This window comes from Macrobrachium rosenbergii, chromosome 4 (assembly GCF_040412425.1).
Source record: "Macrobrachium rosenbergii isolate ZJJX-2024 chromosome 4, ASM4041242v1, whole genome shotgun sequence".
Taxonomy (NCBI): domain Eukaryota; kingdom Metazoa; phylum Arthropoda; class Malacostraca; order Decapoda; family Palaemonidae; genus Macrobrachium; species Macrobrachium rosenbergii.
Genome location: NC_089744.1, coordinates 30687177 through 30711955, shown reverse-complemented (window position 1 = coordinate 30711955; position 24779 = coordinate 30687177). Strand labels below are relative to the sequence as shown.

At 38.8% G+C, this 24779-nt stretch overlaps 1 protein-coding gene across 16 annotated transcripts in view; it reads right to left on the bottom strand.

Annotated features, from left to right (window-relative positions):
* LOC136832062 (IQ motif and SEC7 domain-containing protein 1-like) overlaps positions 1–24779 on the bottom strand; it is a 191923-nt gene that overhangs the window by 106390 nt on the left and 60754 nt on the right. For 7 of the 16 annotated variants that reach the window (XM_067092666.1, XM_067092701.1, XM_067092711.1 and 4 more), the window contains exon 1: positions 18166–19229. The exons of the other annotated variants lie outside the window; for them this stretch is intronic. In XM_067092666.1, coding sequence (XP_066948767.1) covers positions 18166–19055 — 890 coding nt within the window. In that variant the 5' untranslated portion in view covers positions 19056–19229. Of the gene's footprint in view, positions 1–18165; positions 19230–24779 lie in introns of those variants that run through there. 16 annotated transcript variants of the gene reach the window in all.

Below are 24779 nucleotides of genomic sequence, written 5' to 3'. Positions count from 1 at the left end.
TGAGGGAATTTCCTACTGCACACAAGATGGTGTTGGCTGGAACAATCTGTTCAACAGATATGAAGAGGAGATTCGCAACTGATCCCTGATCCCTTGTTCCTGCCGAGAGAGAGCACCCAGATTTGCTGAACAGCATCACCAATATGCTGGAAATGCGCCTCTCCATCGAACTTATCAATTCCAGAGCTCCTTTATTCCTCACACCGTTGGATTGTGGAACAGTCACCCTGAGGGTGTCGTGAAATTGGAACTTCAAAAGTTCAAGCGAAGATGCAATGCATTACTATCATAATATAATTCTCCTTGTATTTTAATACTTTACTTACATTTTTATACTGTTTATTTATTATTCTGTTAATTTATTTGTTTTTTTTAATAAATGATCTCGCCTTTCTGTATTTCCCTTTCCCTCTTGTTACTTCTTTCTAATGAACAGCATATTCTTTGGGAGCCTGAATTTAAAGTCAATGGCCCCATTGGGTTTATACCGTTTGAATAGGGTTCATCTTATGAATAATGATAATAACAAAAACAACTTTCGGTTGTGGAATGTGTGAGAGAAGTGTTGCATACTTGGCCTGCAAAATCAAAGGTCATAACCAACGATTTCTCTTGGGAGAAAATTAGGTATTTGAATACAGCTGACAAACACAGTACACTTGCGAAGGGCAAGGTCCTCCCATGCTTTTAAATTCTCCAATGGCTTCAAGAACTTGGGCAAGTGGCTCTGGATCATGTAAACCTCATCAACAACGGTTGACTGAAACGCAAATGCAGTTGCAACTGACGCTCTGTATTCGCAACCCAGGCTGTAAGGTTGCTGCAAGTCCAATGAGACATCGATCCAAAGACGCCATCACTCCGCAACAGAGTGACAGCTTTACATTTCTAATAATCTTCAGCGTCACAATGGTGCCGAATCTATCAAGGGAGTCAGAACATCAATAAATTCCCTTGCGGGTGTTTAATCTCGATCGTTCATTTACGAGTGATTTCTAATCTCTGTTACTCCCTTTCGAGTGAACTTCTGATGTCCGTCATTTCTTTGCAAGTGAACTTCTCATCTCTGTTACTCCCTTGCGAGTGAACTTCTGATGTCCGTCATTCCCTTGCGAGCTAATTCCTCATCTCTGTTATTCCCTTGCGAGTGAACTTCTGTTATTCCTTTGCAAGTGAGATTAGACATTTCTGCGTGGTCGGTGATCAAAATACATAACCATACCATATCTAGTGATTGCGTTTTAGTAATGCAGGCATAAACAAACGCTTTTCCTGTTCCGCAAGCAATGCGAAGGTTGCAGTGGGCAAGGCTACAGGACTGGAGTAAAAAAATTACTTTTAAAAAGGCTTCACAATCAAGTGATCAAAAAAATGTAGATTACATTGTTAGCTAACGTTTTTCGAAATATACGTTTGATTGGTAATTTTTATTATGTCAATAGTAATTAGATTTTATTTCCAGGTTATTATGATACAATATATATCCGAATTACCATAACTCTTTTCACACTTCAAATGAATGCATCACCAGAAGCGAATGTCCCATGGAATGAAGAAAAATTCTCAAATAACTAAAATTCCCACTTAGTCTCTTTTAGTGTCAAATACATTTATTTTATCACAAACTATCCTGAAGTCAACATCTTCTCAGTCGCATTCCAAAAGAAGAAAAGAAGAGCCTTGTGCAATGTCCGGCATCCTTCAAGGTGATAGCAACACCCCTGGTGACAGTGGAAATCAGGTTGTTCCCTATTTTGTCCAGATTTCCTAGTGCGAGTTGGGGAGGAAGGAGGAAGTTTTTACTATGCAAAATAAGCAGTTTATTTTTAAAAAACTGATCTTATTAAAAAAAACAGCACTTTACCACAATCCCACCAGTATTTCACAGTTGACAAAGTAATATTTCAGCAGGAAGGCCCTCGTGCTGTAAGGAAAATGGATTTAACAAGGGTGCTGATGCAGGGGGCCTCCTCCTCTGCGAGAGAGAGAGAGAGAGAGAGAGAGAGAGAGAGAGAGAGAGAGAGAGAGAGAGAGAGAGAGAGAGAGAGAGAGAGAGAGAGGGGGGGGACTAGTAAATCTTCGTACCAACAACGTGTCAAAAGTAGGAATAGAACTTTGTAGAAGGTACAATAGAATTTTTTTCAGGCTAGGTAAAAAGGAAGTCATAAAGACACCATAATACAGAAGGGGCACAGGCGACAATACCCCGGGTGCCATATTGAGGAAATGACGTCTGACACAGAAAACCTACCCTAATGGTTATTTCATGACTTCTGTCCTGCACGGCAGAAAACCGTATTCTTTGGAAGTTTGAATTTCAAGTCGATGGCACCTGTGGACTTGTTCACTATGAATAAGGTTCATCTTCTGAATAATAATAATAATAATAATAATAATAATAATAATAATAATAATAATAATAATTAATAAAGTGAATACTAATAATAAGTCATTTCAAAGTGAATACTGATGATGAAGTCATTTCAGTGACATTATTATTATTATTATTATTATTATTATTATTATTATTATTATTATTATTATTGGGGAAACAAATCCACAGTTATACATGGGTACAAATACACTTAAAATTAAACCTAAACAGAGAGCTTTCGGGAATCTGTTTAGGTCTCATTTTGGATTTATTCTTAAATATATTTGTACCCAGACATAACTGAGGATCTGTTTCTCCATTTCAAGACTCTTGTTACTATGAGTATTTTTTAATTATTATTATTATTATTTTGGTCTATCACAGTCATCCTATTCGACTGGGTGGTTTTTAAAGTGTGGGGTTCTGGGTTGCATCCTGCCTCCTTAGGAGTCCATCACTTTTCTCATGATGTGCTCTGTTTCTAACGGCACGCTCTTCTGCATGAGTCCTGGAGCTACTTCGGCTTCTAGTTTTTCCAGGTTCCTTTTCAGGGATCTTGGGATCGTGCCTAATGTTCCTATGATTATGGGTACAATTTCCACTGGCATATCCCATATCCTTCTTATTTCTATTTTCAGGTCTTGATACTTGTCAAATTTTTCTAGTTCTTTCCCATCTACTCCGGTGTCCCATGGTACTGCAACATCAATGAGTGATACTTTCTTCTTGATTTTGTTAAACAGCCTCAAGTCTGGTCTATTGGCACGTATCACCATATCTGTTCTGGTATCATAGTCCCAGAGGATCTTTGCCTGATCGTTTTCTATCACTACCTCAGGTTGATGTTCGTACCACTTACTACTGCAAGCTAGCTGGTGTTTCTTGCACAGGCTCCAGTGGAGGGGGAGCGTTTTTGCTACTGAATCATGCCTCTTTTTATAATACTTCTGTGCAAGCGCCGGACATTCGCTTGCTATGTGGTTTATGGTATCGTCTTTCATTATTGCACTTCCTGCAAATATGAGATATTATTACCATCTATTGTTCTTTGGGCATATCTTGTTCTTAGGGCCTGATCTTGTGCCGCTGTTAGCAGTCCTTCTGTTTCCTTCTTGAGTTCTTCCCTCTGTAGCCATTGCCACTTTTCATTGCTGGCCAGCTCTTTAGTCTGTCTCATGTACTGTCCGTGTATTGGTTTGTTGTGCCATTCCTCTGTTCTGTTTTTCATTCTCGTGTCTCTGTATATTTCTGGGTCTTCGTCTACTTTTATCAGTCCTTCTCCCATGCAATCCTTAGCCACTCGTCTTCACTGGTTTTCAGATATTGCCCCAGTGCTCTGCTCTTGATGTTGACGCTGTCCTCTATGCTTAGTTGCCCTCCCCCCACTTCTTTTCGTGTTATGTATAGTCTGTCTGTATTTGCTCTTGGGTGTAGCGCTTTGTGTATTGTCATGTGTTTCCTAGTTTTCTGGTCTATGCTGCGGAGTTCGGCCTTCGTTTACTCCACTACTCCTGCCATGTATCTGATTATTGGTTCAGCCCCTGTGTTTATGGCTTTCGTCACGTTTCCGGCGTTGAGTTTTGACTTGCGTATCGCCCTAAGTCTCAGCATATATTCTTTCCTCATCGTGTCCTTCATCTCTTGGTGTTTTATATCCCCTCCTTCTATTATTCCTAGGTATTTGTATCCTGTCTCATCTATGTGTTTGATGCGATTCCCGTCTGGTAGCTTTATCCCTTCAGTCCTTGTCACTTTGCCTTTTTGTGTGTAGGCCACCAAGGGGCATTTTTCTATTCCAAGCTCCATCCGGATGTCCCCAGATACAAACATTACAGTCTGGATTAGGGAATCGGTTTCCTTGATGCTCTTACCATACAGCTTGATGTCGTCCATGAACATCAGATGGTTAATTATGTTGCCTCCTTTCTTAAGCTGGTACCCAGCATCCATCTTCGGCATTACTTTTGTCATGGGAATCATGGCTACTACGAAGAGTAGTGGGGACAGTGAGTCGACTTGAAAGATCGCCATCCTGATGTTAATCTCTGCTAGTCTTATCCCAGAGCTTGTAAGTACTGTATTCCAGTTGCTCAATGTATTTTTTAGGAAGCTGATGGCAGAGTGGTTTAGCTCATCGCTGGACTGGTTAAGCAACATTGGGGCTGGTCAATCTCTGGATGGGTGACCGCTCTCACCTCGGCGTTGATTCCTTGGGAAAGGACCTTTACCACAATTTCCTCAGTCTGCTCAGCTGTAAATGAGTACCTATCCCTGCTGGGGTAGGGTCCAGCTAAGGGTTAAATAGCAAAACTCAGCAATCTGGATAGAAATGAAAGATTAAACGAAAACGACGTAAACGGAACCTCTGACAACAGAGGAGCTTCGTCCGGCAGCCAGTATACAGCCCAATGAGCGGGGAGGACGACAGTAACGAGCAAATAGAGACTGGAGCTACAGAGGCAAACCAGAGGAAGAAGAAACGGACAAGAGAAGAAAATAAGGAAATATGGAGATGCTGCACCAGAAGCAACCCGACAGAAAGAGGAAATAGAAGAAGATTGGTCCACATCTGGGATGAGAGAAATAACAATCCTCAACAGAACAAAGGTTGGCAGACCAGGTAAGAAACATAAAGAGAAACAACTGGTCTCCACAAAAGAAAGAGAGGAACTGGAAAAAGAAATAATCCCCAGTAACGAAGGGCAAGAAGACGAGCTAAGTTATTATTATTATTATTATTATTATTATTATTATTATTATTATGCACATCTACTGTTTTCTCTTGAACGAAAGCTCGAGAGAGAAGTTTCAAAATGATTCGTTTTTTCAAGTTCCATTAAAAAAATTTTAGGAATCCCACTTTGCCTCTCAAAACACACATTAACTAAACATAAAGAGAGAGAGAGAGAGAGAGAGAGAGAGAGAGAGAGAGAGAGAGAGAGAGAGAGAGAGAGAGAGAGAGCTGGAGTAGATTCATCCGGGATATACCAGTAAAGACACTCGCGTCGGAGCAGTAGGCGGTGATATTTCAGAACATTGAAACCGATACAGAATAGCAATTTATTATTATTATTATTATTGCCTGTATAAAATCTATTATTATTATTATTATTATTATTGCCTGTATAAAATCACTATTATCACTGTTATCAGTATAAAATAGTATCATTACCATTATAATCAATAACATTACTCTTACAGTTCAAATGGTTTTAGTTTTCTGAAAAGAAAACTATTGTGCCGGCTTTGTCTGTCCGTCCGCACTTTTTTCTGTTCGTCCCCAGATCTGATAAACGACTGAGGCTAGAGGGCAGCAAATTGGTATGTTGATCATCCACCCTCCAATCATCAAACATACCAAATTGCAGCACTCTCGCCTCAAAAGTTTTGATTTTATTTAAGATTAAAGTTACCCATAATCTTGCGTCTGGCAACGATGAAGGCCAGGCCACCAATGGGACCGTGGTTAAAGTTTCATGGGGCGCGGCTCATACATTATTATACCGAAACCACCGAAAGATAGATCTATTTGCGGTGGCCTTGATTATACGATGTACAGAAAACTTGATTGCGCCAAAGAAACTTCCACGCATTTTTTACTTGTTAAACTTGTTTATTATTATTATTATTATTATTATTATTATTATTATTATTATTATTATTATTATTATTATTATTATTAATGCCTGTATGAAATCTACTACTGTTAGTATGGTCGTTACCAGTATAAAATATCATCATTATTACCTGAACATATTTAATTAATATTACTTTTATACCAGTACAAATTATTATTATTATTATTATTATTATTATTATTTCCTATATAAAACATTGTTTTAAATATTATTACCCGTATAAATTTCATTATCATTAAAATTACTATTATCATTACAAACTTTATTACTGTTATTTTGGCAATGTGCCGACTGTCTCTTCTCTGAGAAGGGAAAAGGACTCTATAATTCCAGAAGCTAATAATAATAATAATAATAATAATAATAATAATAATAATAATAATAATAATAATAATAATAATAATAATAATAATAACACTAGAGTCACAGGTCAGGAAAGAAGCCTTTTTAACTTTTCCTAAGCAACAAGAAAAAAAATAATCCGTAACAGCGAACAACACGTCGCTTCAAATCGGGAAGGTTATAAGAATCAACTTGGATAAATCCCGGAAGAAGAAAGGATAATAATGACTGTAATCATCGGACCCATCAAACTCGGAGCATATGGCGTTGGCCTTTCAGAAGAAAAGACCTTGCAACTTCACTTCGGCCTTCGTTTTCTTTCAGATTGCGCAAAACAGACTTGCAATTAAAAAACTTGGATGCAGAATTTCATATTATAAATTCCCACAGGAAGCTCTGTGTTTTTATGTGTGTGTGTGTGTGTAATATATAAAATACACATACACAATATATACATATATACCTATATATATATAAATATTATATATATATGATATACAATATATAAATATAATATATAATATATATATATATATATATATATATATATATATATATATATATATATATATGTGTGTGTGTGTGTGTGTGTGTGTGTGTGTGTGCGTGTAGCCTGAGCAAAAATTCCGCGGAAGGGCTGATCGATATGCGATTTCACCTGTCATCATCAGCTGATCGAACTGCGCGCATCATCATGACTGAGTTCATGAAAGATCACCCACATCATGTACAAATTAAGGTCACATACACAAATATATATCTACATTATTTTTCTTGATTCGTTCACTAATCAACCGAAAAGTCACTATTGCAATCATTTCTCTTGTCAGCACAAGTTAGCTACTCGATTTCTCATAATTTCATAACAGCATCCAATTGTCAGACTGGTCTACACTACTATCTGAGGCCAAAGAGACAATTAACATGGACGAGATTATCACTCCTTTCGACGTCATTCCTTGGCCATTCGTCACACTCGGGAATTCGAAAATACAATTTCAAACAGCCCACACAACCGAGCCACTAGAGCTAGCTCAGAGAGAGAGAGACACCAACACAGATAGAGAGATTAAGTTCTCTTCACCAACTGAACTACAACTAGCCTACTACTCCCTCCCTGGAAGCCACACTCCACCTAGCCTGCCCGCACATACATACATACATACACACACCCACACACATACACACACACAGACGCACGCAAGCACAAACGTACACACACACACACACACACACAAACACTGACATGGCTTCCCCAATTTCCAAGGTTGTGCCGTTCTACCTTATTCAGTCCGCTGCCTCTTCCTGCCACAAATACAGCCTACCCACCCACTCATCCAACAGCCCTCCCACCCACACCCTGGTCTCCTCCACCCAAGGACCCTGGTCATGCATCCATGAACTGCCCACCCATCCAGGAAAAAAAAAAGGGGGGGGGGGAAGCAGTTATCTCCACCCACTTGTCCAAAAAGTAGTCTTGTGTGACACAAACGTTGACAACAGTTTGGTTGACTTTCCGAGGCAGTGGCCTCGGTTACACACACGACGTCTATGTGACCTTCATTTTTTAACTTCGAATATTGGAGGCATCCAAGCAGGATAATTACATATAAAAAGGAAAAAATCTGGCATTGAAAAATGTCCCCAACATGGGGACAATAATCCAAAGTACGGATCACAGCATATGTAGGTCACATGAAGAAGTAGACAGTTTAGGATCAGGTATTGCAATTCAACGTTTCCGCATCGTTCAGGTAAGTTAACATCCACGAGAAAGAGTTAAACAAACCCACAGAGTTATTCCACGACTACAAAATGTACAATGTGCAATGTACGAGTCATCAATACAAGAGAAACATACACAGAATCTCGAAGTTCGCAAGTACATATTGCTCTCTAAAAAGCTTTTTAAAAAATTATGATGTCCTCAGGATCCGTTAAGTTTCCTTAAACACTCGCACATAAGCTGGTCGCTAAAACCTACACTTTAGCGTGCTGTTAAAAATCAGCAAAAACTCTTTTTTTTCACTGAAAATTTGCTCCAAAATCAAAGAGGATTTTGATAAGCTTCACATGCACATTTAAATAAATAAAGATATATACATCACTGTATAGATAAAGTCAGGTGTATGAATGAACGTCCAAATTGGCTCAGTTACTCCTGTAAGTATACGACGTAACTACAGAAAACGACTACCTTACACGACCAACTAGAGCAGTGACTTAGCTATTACGCATCTGACCGTAATCACGTTAATATAAAGCCTACATGATTCCCAATTATATGCTTACATACTTGATTTATGGATACTAAGACTGGCGTCACAACATCTAGGTCACTGACGCCGAGCTTACAGACTTTCAAAACAAGAATTTATATGGGCAAAAATGAAGACTACTACTGCAGCCTGGCTCCCGCCAGTCGGCACCCGTAATATTTTCACTCATTTTTATGGCATAAATTTTGTTCTTCCTATTTCTATAACATTAAATATTTTTCCTACCCATGTTTATGGCATGAAATATTTTTTCACCCATTTTCATGGCATAAATTTTGTTCTTTCTATTTCTGTAGCATTAAATATTTTTCCTACCCATTTATAACCCCATTACTTGTTGGACATGCACAAGCACCCACACAAACACGCAACAGTTCAAGGACGAAGAATGTTGGAATTAAAACCGATTATAAGCGAGTCAAACAACAAAGAGCTAGACTGGCCATTATCGACAATAACTGAACGGCGAGCCTCCCACTAGCAACTAAGTTAAGTATACCTTAATTTAACCAGACCACTGAGCTGATTAACAGCTCTCCTAGAGAGGGCTGGCCCGAAGGATTAGACTTATTTTACGTGGCTAAGAACCAACTGGTTACCTAGCAACGGGAACTACAGCTTATTGTGGAATCCGAACCACATTATAGCGAGAAATTAATTTCTATCACCAGAAATAAATTCCTCTAATTCTTCATTGGCCGGCCGGAGATTCGAACGCGGGCCCTGCAGAGTGCTAGCCGAGAACGGTACCGATCAGTCCAACGAAGAATTCCCACTAGCAACTACAACTGCCAATAACATAAACTGAACCTCTTTGCTAGCCTACAATAATTATTTGCTTACATTCTTATCTATTTATTTATTTTCTCTTTTCTTTTTTAATGAGCGATCTCTTCTTTCTGTATTTCCCTGTACCTTCCATTACTTCTATCTAATGAACCATTTTCTTTGGAAGCCTGAATTTCAAGTCAGTGGCCCCTGCGGTGGGTTTGTTCGATATGAATAGCTTTCATCTTCTGAATAATAATAATAATAATAATAATAATAATAATAATAATAATAATAATAATAATAATAATAATAATAATAATAATAATAATAATATCCTATTAAAATTCAACGGCCACTACCCATTTTGGGATTTCGAGGTCTCAAACCCTAATACCCTACCTGGAAAAACTTGGAATTTATCAAAATATTGCACATACTCTTGTAGATCTCTCTGGCGAGAGGCTTTTAAAAAACTGCCAGTTTACGAAAACAGGCATTCAGAGAGTCTGGACAAACCCTAAAGATATTTTTGGTTTCAAAATCAACCAATATTTGTCAGTACTTGTAGATTGTACATTTATCATTATTACACAATTAGGGAAAGAAAAATTAATGATACAAATAGGGATAGTTTGAAAAAATAAACTGCTTTGTCAAGAAATCTATAACGACTGATAAGTTTTAAAGATGTTTTTTTTTTCAATCAAAGTCCAGGTGCGTTTTTTTTTTTTCAGAGGTTTCCCTGAAAGCGAATCACTCTTTTTCATATATAATTTATTCAGATGATCAGTTAGCTATGTTGACAAAACTCAACCAACTGTCAAAGCCACATCTTGCCAGGCATCCTGTTTTTGAATTTTCTCTACGTGCTATTCTTCCAGTCATTGTTTCCAATCTAATTTTTCAGAGAGAGGGACAGATCTGTCTGAATACGAATGTTTATTTTCTCTTGCCAAACTTACTGTTATGCTTTATTTCATATTTCCTTGAAATTTATTCTTTACCTAGATGTTAAGAAATCAAGGTATATGAAATACCTCAGACATAACCGTGATGACAATGAATGAAAAAATCGATGGGATTTAAACGCAATCCGTGTGTGGATCTGGCAACGCCACAAAATGAGATGCCATATTGATAGAAAATCTGATTCCGTTTCTTGTAATTGTTAAAAAACATTATCAATCGTGAACCTATGTAATAGACTTGGAATTCTGCGTAACGGAAAAGGTTTTATTTGATATCTGTAATGAGAGAAATGATTTTATCCGCTGTTGTTGTTATACATTTGACGACAAAAACCCCGCAGAGGCTAAACATTTTAGAAAGGTATAGTACCTCTAAAACTGCACCACATTCAGAGAGTCTGGATAAAGATATTGCAAAATCAACCAATATTTGTGTGGATTCTCGTGACAGGGACAGAAAAGATACAGGGACAGTTTGAAATTGCCAAGAAAGACTGATAAGAGAGATGTCGTGGCGTGTTCAATTCTGAAAGCGATATACACCTTCATGATGATGATGTTACTATGTGACAAACTCAGCCTGCAAAGACCGTAAAAACAGTAGGTTAAACTGCATATCTCACAGAACTGCAGATTTCGAAGACGTGGTAGAAATACGATAGTATCTCATGAAATACTTCATCATAACCTTGCAATGAATGAAACATGGTTCAAACGACTTACAAAATAATTTAGGCTTACGACAAAACAACAAAAGGCCGAAAGGAGGGGAAAATTAAGCGGGATGAAAATCACTGACTTCACAACTGAACCAAAACAACTACGACACAACGCTAGTGATTCCAGGACTTCTTTCTGAAGGAACACAAACGACTTCAAAATAATTTGCTTAACATGAGAAAATTAATGTGAAAATCACTTACTTCACTGAGACAGTTCCATACCGAAGATCAAAAGCAAGCAGATTACTAAGGCACAACAAACAACGAGAGAGAGAGAGAGAGAGAGAGAGAGAGAGAGAGAGAGAGAGAGAGAGAGAGAGAGAGAGTCGATTATCGTATTTAATCGATGTGGGGCCGGAGAAAAAAATATCCTCTTAATAATAGCGTACCGACAAAGGAGCTCGATGAACAACTTGACACTTCTAACAAAACTTGTACCTTACTTGAGCAACTTTTTTGAACAGGTTTACTTGGACAATCTACTTAAAGAAAATTATGAGGACACAAAACTATACTATTTATTTACATGGACTAACTTGACGTATAAAATGTGGACTTTAACTTAAACATGAATGCAGTAAGAGGAGAAATGACTTCAGTGTTCTAAAAAAAAAATCATTACAAAAGGACTAAATACAAAAGAGCAATAAATGACATAGTTGAATAAAGATAAAAAATAATGCAAAAACACCACAGGCTTCTACATTTATTGCCAAAGGTCGGCAATTAACTTATGACTCGGCAATAATTCTGTCTAAGTGTGCGCAATAAAAGAATACCACACGAGGAATGCAAAGACTGATAATACAGGTTTTACTTCTGGGTGTTTGGGGAGGGGCCCATTACAGAGCTAAGTGGCGTTGGGGAGGGGGAAGGCTCGCACATTACTGCAGAGCAAGCAGTATCTTTTCAAAATCGGGACTGCCTCATTCTCGAGGGACAGAAACTCTTTCTGAAACTCACTCGTTTACTGGCTTCTTGTAGAGATGGAGCTAAGCGTACGTCCTCTGGGTATCAAGATGGGGCGAATGGCGTCATATTTGAGGAGGGTATTTTGTGGAGTGAACAGTGACAGACTAGCTGATCATCTGCTTTTCGTGGTTACAGAAATCAGGAGAGGGAGGGAGTTGTTGAGCAGTACCTGCAAAGACTCAACTCCCTTGAATTTGGTTGGGTGAACTCTGCGGCCAAACAGTATGAGTCTCCTACTGATACATATATATTCCTCCGGAGAAAGGCGGACTCTTGGAACTTTATTGCAAAGATGAAAATAATAAGGCCCCTCTCAGCGGTGATCATAGCCACTAATGCCTCAGTCATGCCACTGACGGCTTCCTGGTATCAGTAGCAAGCCTCTTCTATCAGCCACATTGGCCATCAATGCTAAAAGAGAGAGATTTTCTGTTACCCAATACTCCTTGCTTGGTGACGTCGGCTAAGTTTCTTACGTAAACCTATATATTTCAAGTCAATCCGATGCTCCTTCAAGATGGCAGCGACTTTGGTGACACAGCTCAACTGTCAAATTTCCTTAACACACCGAAAAATGACTGTGGAGCATCAGTCATGTCTCTGCGGAGGTGGCGACGAGCCACTGTGCTGCTGAACATGGCAGGAAGTGGACAGATAATCATGCTCGGATGGTGAGCGCCCGTAGCTCTGACCTTTGTGGTGTTAGTGCGAGGAAACACAGCGTACCATTATTATTGTTTTTATTATTCAGAAGAAGAACCCTATTCTTATGGAAGAAGCCTACAGGAGCCTTTTGACTTTAATTCAAGCTTCGAAAGAATATGATGTTCATTTGAAAAACGCAACAAAGGGTAATCGGAAATACAGAAGGAAGAGATCAGTTATTAGAAAAGAAAAAATAATTTAAGGAATTAATAAATCAATAGATAAAATGGAAGTAAATTACTAAAATACAAGAACTGCTATAGGGTAATAATGCATTGCATCTTCGCTTGAACTTTAAACATTCCAACTGCACAACATCCTCAGGGAGACTGTTCCACAGTCCAACGGTGTGAGGAATAAAGGACCTTTGAAATTAAGAAGTTCGACAGCGAGGCACATTTACTGCATATCGGTGCCGTTGCTATTCAGTATATCTGGTTGTTCTCGGCAGGAAAAGAGTATCATGGATCAACTGTGAATGTGAAAGGTCTCTGTTAAATTACAGACAATCCGGCGATGGTCCAAGTCAAGTCATAACTGCTAATGTTAGGAAACACAGGCCTGCCACCATGAACTGGTGAACAATTATTGAGGAAGACACTCGGACCGTCCACTGAGGCCAGAGGCAGACACAGGCAACGTGAATGCATTGGAAGATTTCCGTTGTTCGAGATAAAGCTTTATTTCCTGAACGTGGTCCTACTGGAGTAGACTGCCATAATCGTCATTCCCCGGACCCGGTGGTATGACTTCTGACTGATGTGAACTGGCAACACAGCAACTCCGGTCACTGGTATCAAAGATACATTTTGAGAAAAACTGAAAAAAAATAAACATGCCTAGCGCACAAAACATTCCCTCATATTTTCTTTCCTTTCCAATAAATGATCTCTTCTTTCTGTATTTCCTATCACCTTCTGTTGATTCTTTCTAATGAACATCATATTCTCTGGAAGCTTGAACTTCAAGTCAATGGCCCCTATGGGCTTGATCCATATGAATAAGTTTTACCTTCTGAATAATAATAATAATAATAATAATAATAATAATAATAATAATAATAATAATAATAATAATAATAATAATAATAATAATAATAATAATAATAATTCGCATGATGCTTCATTATTATTACACCATCGGATGCAAGTTGATTACCATTCATGAAACGAAATCTCACCTATATATATATATATATATATATATATATATGTGTGTGTGTGTGTGTGTGTATGTGTGTGTGTGTGTGTGTGTGTGTGTGTGTGTGTGTGTGTGTGTAAATTACACGAGCAAGGAATAGTCGAAACTATTTCATATTTTGCTCGAAAATTATCTCAATTTGAGTAAAAATAACTTCAATACAGGGGTTGTAATGATCAAACAAAGTGTTTATTCTTATTTCACTTACCGTCTTCATTAATCTTGAAATTTCAAGATACATTTTAAAAGTAAGGATCATATAGTTTATACAGTATCTTCAGTAAAAAGACATTAGACGAATACTATTTTTTTTATACAGGATTAACAACTTCCCGGCTTCTTACCCACGTTACAGTCTTACCTATCGTACATTACAGTAACAAACACCAATTTCCTATTTCTGCAAAAGCTCCGTTTTCATTATTTCATCTCAGCAGAAAATCTCTTTATAGAAAACAGGCATCAGGGAAGCCTTAGTTAAACACTATATGGGGGGCCACCGGTCTTGTCAGTTATAAACTGCGTATTTAAAAAGTGCGGATTATATTCCAGGTTTATTTATACTAGGGATAATTCGAAAAAAGGAAACACAGCATTCTGAGTTTCTTTTTTCAAGTGCGCTATGAACCAAACAACTAAGTCTACGAAGATATGAGTTATACAAACAATGACGGCACGAGGAGCCTAAAGGTATCGGTCTAAAAAGACTGCAAACCAGCAAACTAAAACGGCTATATTTTAATCAATATTTGTACTACACATAATCTTGTTTTTGGAAGTAATACTGCCCATCACAAGGGCATCCCCTGTCACATAAATCTCTGATCTACAGTAATTTAACCGCGTGCTGACGCTCGAACAATATTTAAACATGGAGGAGGCGGCACCCATTTTTCACAACAGACAAGGGGTTTTAACAAAAGAATAAAACTCCCATACGATGCAGACACGAGAACGGTTACAAGCCAATCTTATATCCGATAAAAATGAATGTTTACTACTCCAAAAGTGTTGTGAGATTGTCCATTAACGAAAAGGTCTATTTCAACAGCAAGTATGATGACTACAAAATTTGTCCGTTAACACATAGGCCTAGGCCTATTTCAACCGGAAGTATAGTGACCGCAAAATTTACAAAAATAAGACCACCATGCAAACTAGAGCAAACTGCCCAGTGACCCCATACACGGACGGACATCTGAGGTTAAATTACCATATATTATCCTCTGAAATAATCATTCCATTGCTCGCTTGTTGTCTCCTACATTCACCAATGTCGAGTCATTTTTTCATATTTCCTAATAGTAATCCTCTTCCAATTAATTAGGGGAGGTTGCTTTGGAAAACAATATTGTCACTGTCATAGTCATAATCGCACTGCTAAAATCATGGGTGAACCATTTGTGTATATAACTTCCTCACTACTACTACTACTACTAAATATTTCTGATTAGAGAGTTTGCCTTACCTGGCTCACACCCCTAAACAGCAATGTACAACTTTATTGACACCAGAACCATACCTGCCAAAAAGATAAAAGGTATTAAACCATGAAACACCACATAAGTGTATATATATATATATATATATATATATATATATATATATATATATATATATATATATATATATATATATATATATTATATATATATATATATAGTGCTGTCACTAAGACACACGTGATTTTTATTCTCAACTGTATTAAGCCACAAATTTAAATGATCAAACTCACTATACCTTGGGAGTAACTTGCACCCACAGGTAATTGTAACTGATAAGTGCATCTGTCTCCGTCAGGAATTGTACCTGGCCTTTGGCTTAGATACAATGATAGGCGGTCGGTCGACCTCATTACTGGTTATCAATAGATTTATGTTGATGTCGAAATCAGATTTCCTAATAGATATATACTGTACATCTTTATATATGTAAATATATTTACATACACTGTATACAAATATATATACATATATATACATATAAATATATAGAGTATATATTTAATATATATACAGTATATTTAATACACACACACACATAAAGTTTGTGTATTTCTGATAAATTCCGAAGTGTCGTTTAACGGAAGCACTTTGAAGCAAACTACAGAAACCATTACAAAACAGACAGACAAAATGGAAAAGAGATTCTTTTCAAAACTTCGAACCTCCGTATTTGTAATAAACACCGAAACGATAATTGTGGATTCAAATATCAAGAACAAAGTCTTTGCCTATATAACACGAGTCATCTTTCGAACTATTTATTTAGCCTATTCTTATATAAATCTGGATCATGATAGACAGACACAGTTTATTCAACAACAACAACAACAACAACAACAACAACAAAAAAATGGACACAACTGCAAATCTGTGTGTGTGTACAGAGAGTACACAGAATAGAACAGACGATTTTAGGCCAAAGGCCAAGCGCTGGGACCTATGAGGTCATTCAGGAATTTGGCAGTAAAAAGTGTGAAAGGTGTAACATGAGGAAAACCTCGCAGTTACACTATGAAATCACTGCAAAGCGAGGGTGGAGAGTACGATGGGAGAAAAAGAATATGAACAGAGGTACAGTAAAATGAATGAAAGGGTTTGCAGCTAAGGGCCGACGGGACGCTACAAAGAACCCTATGTAATGCTGAAACGATCTCGCCTTTCCGAGACCAGCAGGTTCGAAACAAAAACAAGCAACTGGGCTGTAATGACTGACGAAAGGTGACAAACAAAAGAGGAAGGAGCAGAACAAATTTACAAGCGAGTCAGGTCCAGGAGAGAAAACACTTCAAAATGTCGAAAATAAACAAATAACAGAGGCAGCAAGGTAAAATTTTTGCAATTAAATTTTACATAAATCCATAAACAAATCAGAAGCAGCAACATACAAAAAAATAGGCCGCATAATAAATACATCAGCAAACCAATAGAAAATCAAACAGCATAATCACTAAAACAAACACTGCAGGACAACTACGACGGAGCTGGCGCTACAACCGTCTAGTCCTCAGGAACAATTCTCCAACATGAGGTGCACTGACGGCACTAAACCGCCCCCCTCCCCCGCCCCACAGGGAATCAAACAGTGCATATGAGTTAATCTGACGCATTTACTATAACACAGATTCCTGCAACAGAGCTATGATGATAGGATAGAAGATTAAATTTTGGCTAAATGCCAAGCACTGAGACCTGACTGAAAAGGAAATTGAGAGTACCAGTAGAAAGGTTTGCGAGGTGTAACAGGAGGAAAACCTCGCATTTGCACTATGAAACAAATGTTAGGAGTGGGTGAAAAGGAAGATGGAAGATAGATAATATGAACGGAGGTAGAGTAAAATGAATGAAAGAGGTTGCAGCTAGGGGCCGACGGGACGCTACAAAGAACCCTAAGTAATGACTACAGTGCACAGCATGAAGTGCACTGACGGCACTGGCCCACTACGGGGTCCGAGAGTACGTAGGAGTTAACCCCACATATAAACTATAACAGAAACTCGTGTAAGAGAAAAGGACAATAGCTGAATTCTTGTCAGCAGAAGTGGGTGTGGCACAGAGCACATTCAAGGGCACATAATATCAACACCGCATAAAGACCTCCTCACACTGAAATTAGACGTCATGGTAAAACCTTGAAAGTGAAGTTTTATCAGAGATCCTGTATGGCCGTTACTTGTGTTTCTCCTTGAATATTGTTATTTTTATGTATGACTTTATTATTTATTTTGTTTTTATCAAAGACTTTTGCGCTATCCTTGGCATTTAGCCAGGCAATGTTGATGCAAAAATCTACAGGCAAATTTGTCATTCATCTGAATGTGACACTGAGCAAATTGCCAGGTAGCCTGCCTACTTCCTTTACAAGAAAAGTCGTATTACGAAACTCTCTCTCTTTCTCTTTCTTACGGGAGTGCGCGCGCGGGGTCAAAAGAGGTTAAAACACTGGCGACAATGGTCTGATCCGAGTCGAAATGAATTTCAACATATCAAAGTTTTATTATTCATCAGTACAGTATTTCTTCTACTAATACAGTAGGTGGCCCATTTAAATGAAAATTCAACACTGTGGTACAGTAGTGTTGATATCAAAGCTAACCATTGACATATGCAAAACAAATATGAAATACCATTCTTCTGGGTGAGTATCGGCTGGCAAGGCAACCACTTCAGGAAGTGCGCTTTCAAAACATACCTTTGTTTCTCCTGCACGTTCTTCTCAGAGCTGCTTTGACTGCTGCCACAACCATCTCCTTTGCAAGGCGTGTGTTCCTTTCCACTCTTTTCCTTCCCCTCACAAGTTCCTGCGCCCTTCAGAGCTGAGAGTTCGTTCTCGCTATCCACTTCACCACAGCTGATGAAAGAACAGGTCTTGGGTTGTGGTCCCTTCGCAGGCGTGACGACGTTATCCAATTCGCTGTCTTTCCTCCGAAGTAAGATCTCGATAACGTCGCTGGCTCCCACTGTTTCCATTCCACATTGTTCAAGACGATGAGAGGATTCCCCCCCTTGAGTCAATATTGACGGTTCCACCTCTTCCTGAGGGAAAGAATCTTCAAGTAGCTCGTCAACATTGGGCAGAGTCTCATCTCCTACTATTGTGTCGTCGTCATTTTCATCATCATCATCGGCAAGCGTATCGGCTACGTGAGCTGCGGAAGATGATACAAGGACCTCTTCATCGCCTCCGAGCACCTGAATGAGTCGTAGTTGTTCAGTATCCTCGCCAGCTTGTGGAACTGACCCGTCGCCCGAAATAGGACACCTAGCGTCACTTGTGAGGTCACTTACGGTTGAATCCCCGTGAGCAGTCTCACTAACAGCGATTTCATCGTTCACATCATCGGCGCATCCAGTGACTGAAACTTCTTTTCCGGGTACTGGCGGACGACTGTCTAGAAATTCATGTCCGGCATAGTGTCCTCCTCGTTCTTTGGCGGAAGAGGCGCGCCTCAGACCCGACGCATTTTTGAAAGAGGTTCCACCTACCTCCCCGACACCCTCCGTCAAAAGGGTCCGACTACCGAACATACTGTCTCTCGAACGACTTTTCACGAATGGTTTGAAGAAATTGAACTTCTTCATCCTGCGGACGAGGCAAAATGCGAATGAGGTGCGAACACTTTTTTTAACAGGTACTAACCTCACGTCAGTAGGAATATGTATTTCGGGTAATCACCGACTATTCACGACACAGGCGACAACAAAGCGACAACTGAGAAGGGAGCTGTGGTTGCTGCGACTAAGGATCTGCCAAAAGATAAGGCACCGGATGCATACATACCTAAAACATACTCATCTCGCTATCTATCTAAAACTCACGACTTACCTATTATCCATTAGTGATCGGTTTATTAAGATCGAATACCATTTACAAGAAACTGAAACGAGGTGAACCGTCAGTTCCACATTCATAAATTTCTTGAATAATGTGTTTTCCGTGTCTAACACTGTTCTCAGACATGGCTACGGTTTTCTATACATGTGATTAAGCTTCCATCTTTTCTCTTTCTGGTTCGCGGGTCATTTTATCGAGTCATGCGGGCGGCGTGGAATCGAAGGTCCTTCTTAGTCTATATTTGCCCATCCTCCAATATATATTTATGTCCTCGGGTTACTGTCTGTGCAATGCCGATCAGATTTCGTGCAACGCTCGCGTATTTTATAGCTTTGTTTCTTGCTTATTCAATGCTCAAGCCAGGGCTTTATTCTATACTGCTTCCATTCCTGGGGTCTTGCTGCTTTCCCAATAACACTGCTCGAGTAAAGAATAGATTATAGAATTTAGGCCAAAGGCCAAGCATTGGGACCTATGAGGTCGTTCAGCGCTGAAGCGGAAATTGAGAGCAAAAAGGTCTGAGAGGTGTAGCAGGAGGAAAACCTTGCAGTTGCACTCTGAATCAATTGTTAGGAGAGGGTTGCGGGAAGTAAGATGGAATAAAGAGAATATAAATGGAGGTAGAGTAAAAGGAATGAAAGGGGTTGCAGCTAGTGGCCGAAGGGACGCTGCAAAGAACCTTAAGTAATGCCTACAGTGTACCGCATGAAATGCACCGACGGCATACTACTCCCCTACGGAAACTGCTCGAGTATAAACGCAAGGCGTAGACGTCTAAGGAAGGTTCATCACGACCTACCTGTATAATCCACCTTGACTTTCCTTTCCTTTCCACTGAGCCTTTATTGTGAATCTTGCTACTTTCCCATCTGTGGTCTCTACTGTAGTTCCTTCGCCTTCATGATTTTTTTTACAATGGAAGATATATTCTACCTTTCTTCTTCTTCCACCCGATGTAATTCACAGCTTATGCCTTCATTTTTCCTCTTAAAGTTCCAGTGTATTTAGTCTGGTCTTTATCATCGTATTACTGTTCCCCTTGCTGTTTACCCCTTCCGTCACGGAACTTCAACTCGGCCTTCCGTACTCTTTCAATTTCCTTCAATCCCTAGCTTTGATTTCTTGCTTTCGTTTTGTGTACCGTTTTACTACTACTACTACTACATAGATTTCGCATTTCCTGATTATACCCTATCACTTTCTTCAAGCATTCTTCGAAAGGTTTCCTTAATCTATCAGCTTTTTCACTTAGCATTTTCCCAACTATGAATACGGCGTAGTCAATGGCTGTTCAATTCCTTCAGTTTGCTTTCCTCTATGACTAGTCTAAAAACTTTAGTTTGGTAATTCTGAATTTATACACATCCATAATTCATAAGTTCTTTTTTAAAACTTACCTTATGCTCAACTTTCTCAGTCCATCATTCATTCTTCCACGTGTCCATACTGTTACTCTCGTATTCCGATCACTATTATTCATAAGATGAAACTTATTCATATGGAACAAGCCCACCAAAAGGACCACTGACTTGAAATTCCAGCTTCCAGAGAATATGGTGTTCATTAGAAGAAGTAAAATGAGGTAATAAAGGAGAGATCCCACTTATTAAAAAAAATAATAATAAACAGATAAAAATGTATTAAAATGCAAGGAGAATAGTATTGGGGTGGTAATGCATTGCATCTTCCCTTGAACTTCTGTTCCACAGTCCAATGGTGAAGAATATAGGACCCCTGCAACTGATAAGTTCGACAGCGATGTACATTTATTGCATATTGGTGTTACTGTTCAGCGAATCTGGTTGCCTTTGGCAGCGAAAGGGGATCAGGGATCAATTGTGAATGTGAAAGATCTCTGATCAATTGTGAATGTGAAAGATCTGTTTAAACACAACTTGTGAAAACGTGACAAACACGAGACCATCCGTCGAGGGTCCAAGTCATAACTGCTACTATTAGGAAACAGAAACCTACCACCGCCAACCACTCTATCTAAAAAGAGATGAATCTCTGTCAGAAGCAGACATCCTCATCGGAGAACAGTGTTCTAGTACAGGAAGCACAAACGACCTAAAACAGGTTGCTTGATTTTATCACTGTTATAAATGTATGAGGCCACACGAACAATACCTAACTTTCGTGGGGCATTTGCTGAAACTTTCATTAGATGTTTCTCAGAGGTTAGATTCGAGTCAAAAGTTACACTTGGAATAGTTAAAGCTTCAGACTCATTCAGCAAAGTTCCATCCATTTGAAGGGGAGGATGGGTTGGGAAATCTGTACGAGATCTGCTAATCAATAGTGTTTTTGTTTTACTGGCGTTCAGCCTCATGTCCTGACTAAGGCTGAGGGCAGCTTCATTTCTCATAAGTGGAGACTTTACTACACCCAGAAGTGTTGCAACATCGGCCATACTGAACAATGTTTTCCAGGCCAACAAACATACTGCTTGTATATACTAAAAATAATAGTGGACCAAGAACACTACCCTGTGGAACTCCTGACAAAATAGGTCTTGGTTCACTCAAGATCCCGTCCACAGCACCTCGCTGCTGCTTACCTGCAAGGAAATCTTGAAGTAATCCTAAAACATATCCACCCACTCCAAAATTATGAAGTTTATAAATAAGTGTCTTGTGATTTAGTAAATCGAAAACAGCACTAAAATCTATTTAATTACTCTGCACTCAAAACCCCCGTCAAGGTTCCCTTGCAAATGGCATGTCAAGTCTAAAGAGCATAGCAGGTACCAAACTACTTCCTATATGCATATTGACTATCAGCCAACAATCCTTTAGATTCTACATACTTATATAGTGGCTTAAAAATTTTTTTTTTTCACCAACTTCATAGAGCACCCGGAGAATAGAAATTGGCCTGTAGTTACTGCAGTCTGCAGATACGCCACTCCTTGGCACAGGCACTGTATTACTAAGCTTGCGCTCATCCACAAAGATACTACGTCGACATAAAAATCTAAAGAATCTACTTATCATGTGAGACAACACACTAGAAACTTTCTTGAAAAAACAAAGGGGAGAAACCAGCAGGATCTTCTCCACTCCAGCTATCAAGATTACCCAGAATTTTCTTAACATCCCTGGAGTGAAATGCAAATTTTGTACGAAATTTCTTAATATACCTTCAAACTATTTCTCCTCTTCTTTTTTATATGTACTTCGGACTTCTCTGGCTTGGTGACACGCAATCATTTTTTTTTAATTTCTGTGCTATGGAAATTTCCTATTGCCACGCGAATTACTCGTACACTGCTCTAACTCGTTGTCTTCCCGTAATTTACACAAAGAAGTTCTTCAGTCTATTTGTATACTGTTTGCGTCCAGATTTCTGACATCTGAAGCACTGGGATACACAGGTGGGTCAAAGATACTGCAACACTTATTGTGTCCACATAGTTTATCATCACGTTCCTAACTCCTTCTCATACAAGTTTAGCATCCTCTGCACTCTTCTTTATCTTAGCTAGCTCTCAATGCTCGCAACTCTACGAAGGCTGCTGCAAACCATGTGTCGTTTTCTATCATCAGATTTAATACTACACAAGTTTACTAGGACTTATCTTGGCTACAACTAAAATCTGGAATAGTTGTCTATTGCAGCTCTGGAATCTTCTGACCAAATGTTTACGTGAAGAGCAAATTCATTTCCGCTCTCTCCTGATGTCTCATGAATTTCAGCTGTATCAGTTTTATCTTCTATTCCGTCATATTTGTTTATTTATTCATTCATTTATTTATCACCTTTTGCAATTATATACACTGAGGAGTTACAGTAAAAATAATTTCTGAAAAGTGAACATTAAAAAAATATACTTTTTTTTAGTCAGTACTGTAAGTGGTTCTCCCACTGCAGCAGATAAGTAAGGCATTTTAATTTTATTGCAGCAGATAAGTACGGCATTATTTTAGGGTAATTCTAAGTATTAGCTCCGCGCCTGTTTTTACGTTGGAAACTGGTTTTTTCTACACTTATAAGGCTTCTGATACTGGCGGTGCATTTGTTTGTTGTCGGCCAAATGGAATGTCCCTTCGCCGTGTTTAGTACTGGCCTAGGGGGGGGCGGTACCCATACGTTAACAAGTTATTGCACTTGCCGGACGGGATATGAACCGTTCGAAACAGACGTACCCGTGCTCTGTCTCGTGAAGATCGCGTATGGAAACCCCTTGTTGGAGGTTAATTACATTCGTGCGACAAAAATTGTAGATAAATCCATAATTAGCAACCAAAAAACTGTAGAAAAAGTCAAGTTAGAAGGAAATCGCTGCCGCGGAGCTACTACTTAGATATACCTTATTTTAGTTTTGCTTATGTGCAGGCCTAGGACATGTTAAATTAATCAGTTTCACAGTACGCTACAACAAATAAAACTTGGCCTTCTATGGGCTTGTATGCTAATACGAATTTCGGTGTATTGGCTTTTCTTAAATGCTTTTTTTTGCGTAACTGGTATGTTATACTGCGACTTACTATTGCATGCTAGTCTAACCTACAATTAAGCTGTAATAAACGAGTCTTCTATTCTTACTTGGTTGACATAAAACTGACTATCTTTTGCAACCGAATTCAGTAACACCAAAACCAAACAGTGGGAACTTTGCCCAGTGAATCATAGGTTGTGTCTTCTAAGTCTTACGCCCTTGCAGTACATGCACCTCCTGGTAGCACTCTGCAGTTTCTTATTTATTTTGCATAATGCAAAAGTTAATTTCCAATAAAAACAACACAAAAATTGCCCAGTTTTCCAACCATTCTGGACATCTCGACTTCAATTACAAAGTGGATGCGACACACTGTTAGGTACAAACAAAGTAGTTACAAGTTAATAGAACTTTTATGTGGAAACAACATTCTCGAAGTGTAAACAGAATTTTAAAGGGAAACAGAGAAATATTCACAAATTCAAGCCCAGTTAAAGATTTACAGTGGACATATGCAAAAAATCCTCAACTTGATGTCACAATGAAAATGAAAAATCATTCACTCACCCCTCCAATATTACTGAACCACAAATCTTGGTGCCTAACTACGATAAGTGAAAACTTGATGGTAACACTAATGGAAAATGAGTCAGCCTCCTTTACTTATTTACAATATGTATACCAGCAGCAAGAACCATGATGAGCTGAGCTATAATTACTAGTGTAAGTAGGGGAAGCACCCAGCCAGGTAGGCCTTGGTGCCCTAGGCTAGGTTAGGGTAGGTTTTACTTTAAAAATTGAAGCACTCTAGGTCAGGTTATGTTGGGGTGAGGAGGGGGGGAGGTTGCCCAGTCCCACAGGATCTGACATCCTGTGCTAAGTTCGGTTAGACGTATCCCGATAATTGCCCTTACAGTCTTAAATCTCAATTCTTTATAATTGGGTTTCAAGACTTATTGATAAGGGATATACTCAAGACATGCATTTTTCCAACTATCTACCTTGTAATTTATGAATTTTTCCCCTTTCC